The sequence below is a fragment of the Ascaphus truei genome, chromosome 1 (genome assembly GCF_040206685.1).
Source record: "Ascaphus truei isolate aAscTru1 chromosome 1, aAscTru1.hap1, whole genome shotgun sequence".
Lineage (NCBI taxonomy): Eukaryota > Metazoa > Chordata > Amphibia > Anura > Ascaphidae > Ascaphus > Ascaphus truei.
In genome coordinates, this window is record NC_134483.1 from 537,646,786 (window position 1) to 537,656,006 (window position 9,221).

Consider the following 9,221-nt stretch of genomic DNA (forward strand, 5'->3'; position numbering starts at 1 on the left):
AGCTGTTGGGCAAGTCCCTGTGGCTCAGGCAGCACTGTTAGATTGTAAGCTCTTTGGTTAGGGGTTTGGTTCTGTGTCCAGTGCTGTTTATATTGTCAGTGTTATTGAGTATTAGATGAACCTCCCCGAATAGGGCTGGTGCCCAGATACATGGCTGCTCTAGTTTTACACACATTGATATGTATTTTCTTCTGTTTCTTTAGATCCTTTTTCAGGGTGATCTTGGGCTTCCGATCCTGAGTGTGGGGTCAGTGTGGAACACCTGGGAGTTCATGAAACAGGGTGAGCGTGTGTTCCTGGTCAGTAGTGCTGGGAATTCATGAAACAGGGTGAGCGTGTGTTCCTGGTCAGTAGTGCTGGGAGTTCATGAAACAGGGTGAGCGTGTGTTCCTGGTCAGTAGTGCTGGGAGTTCATGAAACAGGGGGAGTGTGTGTTCCTGGTCAGTAGTGCTGGGAGTTCATGAAACAGGGGGAGTGTGTGTTCCTGGTCAGTAGTGCTGGGAGTTCATGAAACAGGGGGAGCGTGTGTTCCTGGTCAGTAGTGCTGGGAGTTCATGAAACAGGGGGAGCGTGTGTTCCTGGTCAGTAGTGCTGGGAGTTCATGAAACAGGGGGAGCGTGTGTTCCTGGTCAGTAGTGCTGGGAGTTCATGAAACAGGGTGAGCGTGTGTTCCTGGTCAGTAGTGCTGGGAGTTCATGAAACAGGGGGAGCGTGTGTTCCTGGTCAGTAGTGCTGGGAGTTCATGAAACAGGGGGAGCGTGTGTTCCTGGTCAGTAGTGCTGGGAGTTCATGAAACAGGGGGAGCGTGTGTTCCTGGTCAGTAGTGCTGGGAGTTCATGAAACAGGGGGAGCGTGTGTTCCTGGTCAGTAGTGCTGGGAGTTCATGAAACAGGGGGAGCGTGTGTTCCTGGTCAGTAGTGCTGGGAGTTCATGAAACATGTTAGCGTGTGTTCCTGGTCAGTAGTGCTGGGAGTTCATGAAACAGGGTGAGCGTGTGTTCCTGGTCAGTAGTGCTGGGAGTTCATGAAACATGTTAGCGTGTGTTCCTGGTCAGTAGTGCTGGGAGTTCATGAAACAGGGTGAGTGTGTGTTCCTGGTCAGTAGTGCTGGGAGTTCATGAAACAGGGGGAGCGTGTGTTCCTGGTCAGTAGTGCTGGGAGTTCATGAAACATGTTGGCGTGTGTTCCTGGTCAGTAGTGCTGGGAGTTCATGAAACATGTTGGCGTGTGTTCCTGGTCAGTAGTGCTGGGAGTTCATGAAACAGGGGGAGCGTGTGTTCCTGGTCAGTAGTGCTGGGAGTTCATGAAACAGGGGGAGCGTGTGTTCCTGGTCAGTAGTGCTGGGAGTTCATGAAACAGGGGGAGCGTGTGTTCCTGGTCAGTAGTGCTGGGAGTTCATGATACAGGGTGAGCGTGTGTTCCTGGTCAGTAGTGCTGGGAGTTCATGAAACAGGGGGAGCGTGTGTTCCTGGTCAGTAGTGCTGGGAGTTCATGAAACAGGGGGAGCGTGTGTTCCTGGTCAGTAGTGCTGGGAGTTCATGAAACATGTTAGCGTGTGTTCCTGGTCAGTAGTGCTGGGAGTTCATGAAACATGTTAGCGTGTGTTCCTGGTCAGTAGTGCTGGGAGTTCATGAAACATGTTAGCGTGTGTTCCTGGTCAGTAGTGCTGGGAGTTCATGAAACATGTTAGCGTGTGTTCCTGGTCAGTAGTGCTGGGAGTTCATGAAACAGGGGGAGTGTGTGTTCCTGGTCAGTAGTGCTGGGAGTTCATGAAACAGGGGGAGTGTGTGTTCCTGGTCAGTAGTGCTGGGAGTTCATGAAACAGGGGGAGTGTGTGTTCCTGGTCAGTAGTGCTGGGAGTTCATGAAACAGGGTGAGCGTGTGTTCCTGGTCAGTAGTGCTGGGAGTTCATGAAACAGGGTGAGCGTGTGTTCCTGGTCAGTAGTGCTGGGAGTTCATGAAACATGTTAGCGTGTGTTCCTGGTCAGTAGTGCTGGGAGTTCATGAAACAGGGTGAGCGTGTGTTCCTGGTCAGTAGTGCTGGGAGCTCATGAAACATGTTGGCGTGTGTTCCTGGTCAGTAGTGCTGGGAGTTCATGAAACAGGGGGAGCGTGTGTTCCTGGTCAGTAGTGCTGGGAGTTCATGAAACAGGGGGAGTGTGTGTTCCTGGTCAGTAGTGCTGGGAGTTCATGAAACAGGGGGAGCGTGTGTTCCTGGTCAGTAGTGCTGGGAGTTCATGAAACAGGGGGAGCGTGTGTTCCTGGTCAGTAGTGCTGGGAGTTCATGAAACATGTTAGCGTGTGTTCCTGGTCAGTAGTGCACCTGCACAGTGAGATAATTCTGCGTGTTCTCTTCTTGTAATGATGATCTGGGATAGGACCATTGCCAGTACTCGCCACTATTATAGGGCTGCCCTGTAAAGCCCCAATAACAACGTAATGAAGGACTATATAGAAGACGGCAGTACAGACTTCTATCAGGAAATGTATTTAGCCAAAATACCAAAGTTTTGGTTACATAGCGTAGCCTTTATCAGGGTGACGTCGGTGCATGCCGGACGTTGCAGTGATGTCATGATCGTGAGGAGCGATCACATGATCGCTATGTGCCAGAGGCACTCAAAGGGTTAAAAAAAAAAAAAAATCTCTGGCCAAGTCAGACACAGTACCACTACTTTCACCACTGGCCACTACTATTATTTGTGTGTGAAAATCTCTTGTGACTCCTGTGGCCTCTACGTAGCACAGGTGGCAAACCACGGCAGCCAGGGCCGGATCGACGGAGGGAATTTCCTTGGGCTCCCCAAACCCTGTCCCCACTTGTTCAGGACAAATGAAAGGAGCCTGTCAGAGGGCGCCTCCCGTCTACCGGCCCTCAGCAGGCCCCCTCTGACAGGCACCTTCGCAGACGCCCTCTGCTCCGACAGGCCTCTCTGCGGATCTGGCACTACGTTAGGGTTAATAATATCACAAAAAGTGGTGATACGGCGTTCCTCTATAGAGTGGTGATCGGTGCTAATTAAATAATAGTACTAAGTGTGCAATAAGTGTATATAATATAAACGTGCAAGTGAGAAAACAATAATAAGTGATGAAATGCTGCACAACCCTCTTGAAAAGTTTCTGTTTTTCTTCTTCTTTGTACTTGGTCCGGAACTTTGGGGAGTGAAAGGTGTCACCATAAAAATAAAGGAATAAGAGACTACATAGTGTAATCAGCTCTCCCATAATTTAAATCTAGGATATCTGCCAAATGGAAACTCACACTTTTCAGGATGTAAAATAGCCTTTCCCACTGTGTATGTGGTTTACGAAATGAAGTTAGAATGCTCCTCTAGCGAGGGTCTTAGTGGTGGTGGTCACTATGTGATGTGTCCTCGGTAAGAAAAAATAGCACAAATAGTGTAACTCTGTATAAAACCGCGTCTATATTGGATCCCTTATCGCACTTGCATAAGTCCCAGAAGTATTAGGCACGTAATAATTATAGGCGAGTGGCTCGATCCGTTTCTCCCCTGACCCAGTCTGCGTCTCTCTCTGTCCTGTTTGCTGGGCTCCCGGCGAGCGTCACGTCACATCTGGCGGCGGGTCGCGTCACTTCCGGGATCGGGATTGTACAGGAGAATGGGCTGCGCTTGCCTTGGGGAATCCGGTCACGCCTACAGCAACCAATACGTGTTTTGCTATCCAGCTTCCTCACGAGTGATCCAATGTAGACGCGGTTTTATATTGCACTATTTGTGCTATTTTTTCTTACCGAGGACACATCACATAGTGGCCACCACCACTAAGACCCTCGCTAGAGGAGCATTCTAACTTAATTTCGTAAACCACATACACAGTGGGAAAGGCTATTTTACATCCTGAAAAGTGTGAGTTTCCATTTGGCAGATATCCTAGATTTAAACTGTGGGAAGCTGATTACACTATGTAGTCTTTTATTCCTTTATTTTTATGGTGACATCTGCACTCCTCAAAAAGTTCCGAACTAACTACGTTAGGGTGGCCTGCAGGGAGACCCGGGCCCCTTGAATCACCGGGCCTGGGACAGGGTGACCCTGCATACACGTAACCCGGAAAGAAAGCTCACCGCTCTTACATTGGCCTAGACAGGTTCGTGACGTGCAGAGAAGCCGCTAGGGGAGATTACACAAATACAAGGAGCGAGAAAGGGACACGTCGGAGAGTAGAGTCACAAGGGCACAGCCGAGGGCTGCAGAGCACATGACATTACTGCGTGTAGACATTTGTCCTACTTTGCCCATGCATTGAGTCAGCTGTGACTGCTGTTTTTCTCTCTGTGTTTACCCTGGTAAAGGTTTCATAGAGGTGCTGGACACGGCTCGAAGCAGCCAGGCTGGGGGCCCCTTCTCCAGGTTCAGCCTTCTGAAACTCAAGCAGTCGTCCGCGCTGGGAGGAGCCAGCCTCGGAGCCAAGCACATCGGACACACCCTGCCCCTCGACTACACAGCCAATGTGGATGTCTTCTACGTGCACTCCTTTCCATAGAGTGGGATTTAATGCTGCGGTCCCACTCTGCAACAGGTGTACGTTTACCATTTCCCCACACTTGTTTTCGCATTTCTCTGTTGGTGTTTACTCGGCCAGTGCCAAACCCCTGCAAAGTCCTGGACGTGGAACACAAGGGCCACACTGTGTCCTCAATTATCTCGCGATCTTCAACAAGACAGATGCAGCGGTTCTCCATTCCTGTCCCCAAGACCCCCCCAGAGCCCCCTCTCTCTCCCCCCCAAAAAGGTAAAATTTTCAGGATATACCTGCTTCAGCACAGGTGACTCAATCAGACCCTACTTCAGAACAGGTGGCTCAGTGTCAGACTGAGCCACTGATTGAGCCACCTGTGCTGAAGCAGCTGGGGGGGGGGGGGAGATCTTGAGGACTGGAGTTGAGAACCCCTGTTTTAATGTAATAGCGTAAGTGTTCTTCCGACTCTAGATTTTGTTTTGCCAAAAACTTGCAAGCGCTCCCAAGTCCCTTGTTCAGGTGTTTTAATACATTGCCGGCGTGGAGAGGCTGGGATACGTGTTAACACCTGGTCACATTTAGACATGAAGGCCTGGCTTGAAGAAACACCACCACAAATTATTATGGAACCTACTATTCATAGTGTGGCTCATAACAAAGTCTCAGCCCGCCCTCCCAACGCTGAACTGATCAGGAACGAGTCGGCGTCCGCAGAGGTAATAAATGACGTGGATATTTCAGAGCAGAGTACTTTGTGCATTCAGGCCGAATTTTTTTTCCGATTGAGTGGGACCGCACTATGATGGCAGCAACAACCCCAAATTTAAATAAAGAAGCACGGTTGAACACTACAATGTGTTTTTGGGTAACTACGAAGTTGTGGCGATGGATAATCATTCAGAAGATAATTTGCCCATACTGTACACTGTAACTCCAGCAGCAGAAGCACAGGAGACCTCCAGTTGGTGTTCATGCCAATAGCAAGTGGGCCCTTCCGGAGCAGTGTCCCGAACGTGTAACTTGTGGGCCATTGCTTGGCCTGAAGTTCAGTAGAGAACAAGATGTCAGTGTGTCTATTATGATATCTATTAAAGGTGATATCCAAAATCGATTTTGAGACACATCGTCAAACCAAAAATGCCTCCAACCCAAATGCCACTTGCCCATTTCTTTGAGGACACCATTACTTTGTCTCTTAGCTGTAGTAAGAGCCTGTCTTGGGCCACACCCCTGCTGAGTGGGGGAGGTGGGGTATTTAAAATGGTCGCATTCTCGCCTTCTTTTCTGGGAGGTAGATCTGTAGTTTTTAAATGAATCTTTATACTACACATTGTTATTATAACGTGACCTTTTCCTGGTCACCAGATGTTTACCTGGGGCAGTTGTGTAGCCTAACAATATTTCAACAAGTAGGTTTTTTTGTTAAAGGGGCCATCCATCCAAAAGATGCATTCCGCAAATTAAAGTTTTCTTCTAAATATGCCTTCTTTCTTTTTTTTAATGGGGGATTTATTTATCTTTTAACCGCCGCGCTGCGAGAAAAGGAAACCGGTAGCAAAATAGATGGAAAGTATATGTTGAGCCATGCGTGTTCAATTGAAGGGAGCCGCGATGTTGGGAACTCTACTAGTAATATATATATATGTATATACCAGTGGTTCCCAAACTTTTTCGGTTCAAGGCTCCCAAAGGTGATCAGGATTTTTCCACGGCACCCAAAGTGAAAACAAAGTTGCATATACATACCTAACAGTTGGAGAGCGCAGTCTCGCACAGTCTGTGTCTGTCCTCTCTCTCACACTCTCACTCTCATATACACACAGGGGAAATCAGAACGGGGAGGGGGGAAAAATCAGAGCAGGGGGGGGGGAAGCAAGAAAGGCATGGAGCAGTACTCACCACGTGCTCCATGTAGGAAGAGGCGGGCCTCTCTTTGCAAGCTCGTATAGAGCTTACTGCGGGCCCAAAAAAAAACCCTGGCAGCGTGCCAACATGCTGCCTGGCGCATCGCAAGCGCGCTAAATCCTGTCACCTCCGTGGTGACCGGGCGACGGGATTTATCGAGGTGCCCCTAGTCCCGCCCCCAACCCCGCTTTAAAATAAAATATATAAATAAAATACATTTAATAAATTCCTAGTCAGAACATTCGTTTTTGACATAAATGTATTTATTGTATTACATTATACTACAATTAGTCCTTGTTACGTGTGTGTGTGTGTGTGTGTGTGTGTGTGTGTGTGTGTGTGTGTCGGATCTAGAAATAAAAGCCAGATGTGAATGGCTAGTTTCCTGAACCCCTTAACCAGTGTCTGGACGTCCCCGCTTCACAATATCTAAAGCAGCAATCCCACCTGCGATCTTACCTGATCCGCAGTCCCTCAATGTCCAGGTACCCTCATTCCCGCAATGTTATACATTGGAGGGGAGGTGTTCCCTACCTGTCTTCTGGGTTAGGGGGGGTTCCGATGTCTTCCGTGTGAAGCTTGAGTCAGATCTGGAAGAAAGCAGTATAGGTTATTTCAGTGTAGTATAGGGCAGTTAAGATATATAGGGTAAATAAGAGATCCAGAGTGTGGGGGAGAGAGAGTGTGGGGGAGAGAGAGAGAGAGTGTGGGGGAGAGAGAGAGAGTGTGGGGGAGAGAGAGAGAGTGTGGGGGAGAGAGAGAGAGTGTGGGGGAGAGAGAGAGAGTGTGGGGGAGAGAGAGAGAGTGTGGGGGAGAGAGAGAGTGTGGGGGAGAGAGAGAGAGAGTGGGGGAGAGAGAGAGTGTGGGGGAGAGAGAGAGTGTGGGGGAGAGAGAGAGTGTGGGGGAGAGAGAGTGTGGGGGGGAGAGGGAGAGGGGGGGAACGAGAGTGTGGGGGGGAGAGAGAGTGTGGGGTGGGAGAGAGAGTGGGGGAGAGAGAGAGTGGGGAAGAGAGAGAGTGTGGGGGGAGAGAGAGTGGATAGACACAGAGGGGAGAAACGGTGGGTGACACACACAGAGGGTGGGTGATACACAGAGAGAGAGGGTGGGTGACTGAGTGACTGACTGGGGTGGGGTGACTGACTGGGGCGGGGGTGACTGACTGGCTCGGTAACTGACTGGGGCAGGGATGACTGGGTGACTGACTCACTGGGGGGTGGGGTGACTGACTGGGGGAGGGTGACTAACTGGGGGGGTGACTGACTGGGGGGGGTGACTGACTGGGTGACGGGGTGACTTGGTGGGGTGACGGGGTGACTGGGTGGGGTGGCGGGGTGACTTGGTGGGGTGATTGGGTGGGGTGACGGGGTGATTGGGTGGGGTGACAGGGTGATTGGGCGGGGTGACGGGGTGATTGGGCGGGGTGATTGGGGGGTGGGAGATGTGACACTTCTGGTATCCTACCCACACACACTCCCACGCACACACACACTCTCCCATGCATGCACACACACACCCATGCACACACTCTCTCCCATGCACGCACACACACTCTCCCATGCACGCACACACACTCTCCCATGCACGCACACACACACACACACACACATACACACACTCTCCCATACATGCACACACACTCACACACACACTCTCCCATGCATACACACACACACACTCTCCCATACATGCACACACACACACACTCCCATGCATGCACACACACACACACACACACACTCTCCCATGCATGCGCACGCACACGCACACACACACGCACACGCACACACACACACACACACACGACGGGGAAGAAGAGGAAAGGCCGCGCGACCGAGCACCACCACCACTGCCCCGCTCGCCCCCCGCGACCATCTCCCACCCTGCGCGGACAGCCACGGGACAGTGGGGAAGCGGAGACAAAGTAGGTAAGGGGGGAACACCCCTGCTACCATCTCCAACCCCCCGCGGGGATCGGGGGAAGCGGGAAGTGGCGCGGGAAGCCGGGGTAAGCGGGGAACACCCCCACTACCATCACCCGCCCCCCAAGGGTATCGCGGGAAGCCGGGGTAAGCGGGAACACCCCCACTACCATCACCCGCCCCCAAGGGTATCGCGGGGAACACCCCCACTACCATCTCCAGCCCCGCGCGGGGATCGGGGGAAGCGGGAAGTGGCGCGGGAAGTGGGGAATACCCCCACTACCATCACCCGCCCCCCAAGGGTATCGCGGGAAGCCGGGGTAAGCGGGGAACACCCCCACTACCATCACCCGCCCCCCAAGGGTATCGCGGGAAGCCGGGGTAAGCGGGGAACACCCCCACTACCATCACCCGCCCCCAAGGGTATCGCGGGGAACACCCCCAATACCATCTCCAGCCCCGCGCGGGGATGGGGGGAAGCGGGAAGTGGCGCGGGAAGCGGGGAATACCCCCACTACCATCACCCGCCCCCAAGGGTATCACCGGAAGCCGGGGTAAGCGGGGAACACCCCCACTACCATCACCCGCCCCCCAAGGGTATCGCAGGAAGCCGGGGTAAGCGGGGAACACCCCCACTACCATCACCCGCCCCCAAGGGTATCGCAGGAAGCCGGGGTAAGCGGGGAACACCCCCACTACCATCACCCGCCCCCAAGGGTATCGCAGGAAGCCGGGGTAAGCGGGGAACACCCCCACTACCATCACCCGCCCCCAAGGGTATCGCAGGAAGCCGGGGTAAGCGGGGAACACCCCCACTACCATCACCTGCCCCCAAGGGTATCGCGGGGAACACCCCCAATACCATCTCCAGCCCCGTGCGGGGATGGGGGGAAGCGGGAAGTGGCGCGGGAAG

The 9,221-nt window shown here is 52.3% G+C and overlaps 1 protein-coding gene across 4 annotated transcripts in view; it reads left to right on the forward strand.

Moving 5' to 3' along the window:
- NAGK (N-acetylglucosamine kinase) overlaps nucleotides 1–5,962 on the forward strand; it is a 37,310-nt gene extending 31,348 nt beyond the window's left edge. For all 4 annotated transcript variants that reach the window (XM_075573000.1, XM_075573008.1, XM_075573018.1 and 1 more), the window contains 2 exons: nucleotides 204–282; nucleotides 4,318–5,962. In XM_075573000.1, coding sequence (XP_075429115.1) covers nucleotides 204–282; nucleotides 4,318–4,508 — 270 coding nt within the window. In that variant the 3' untranslated portion in view covers nucleotides 4,509–5,962. The remainder of the gene's footprint in view (nucleotides 1–203; nucleotides 283–4,317) is intronic.
- Nucleotides 5,963–9,221: the final 3,259 nt, after the last annotated feature.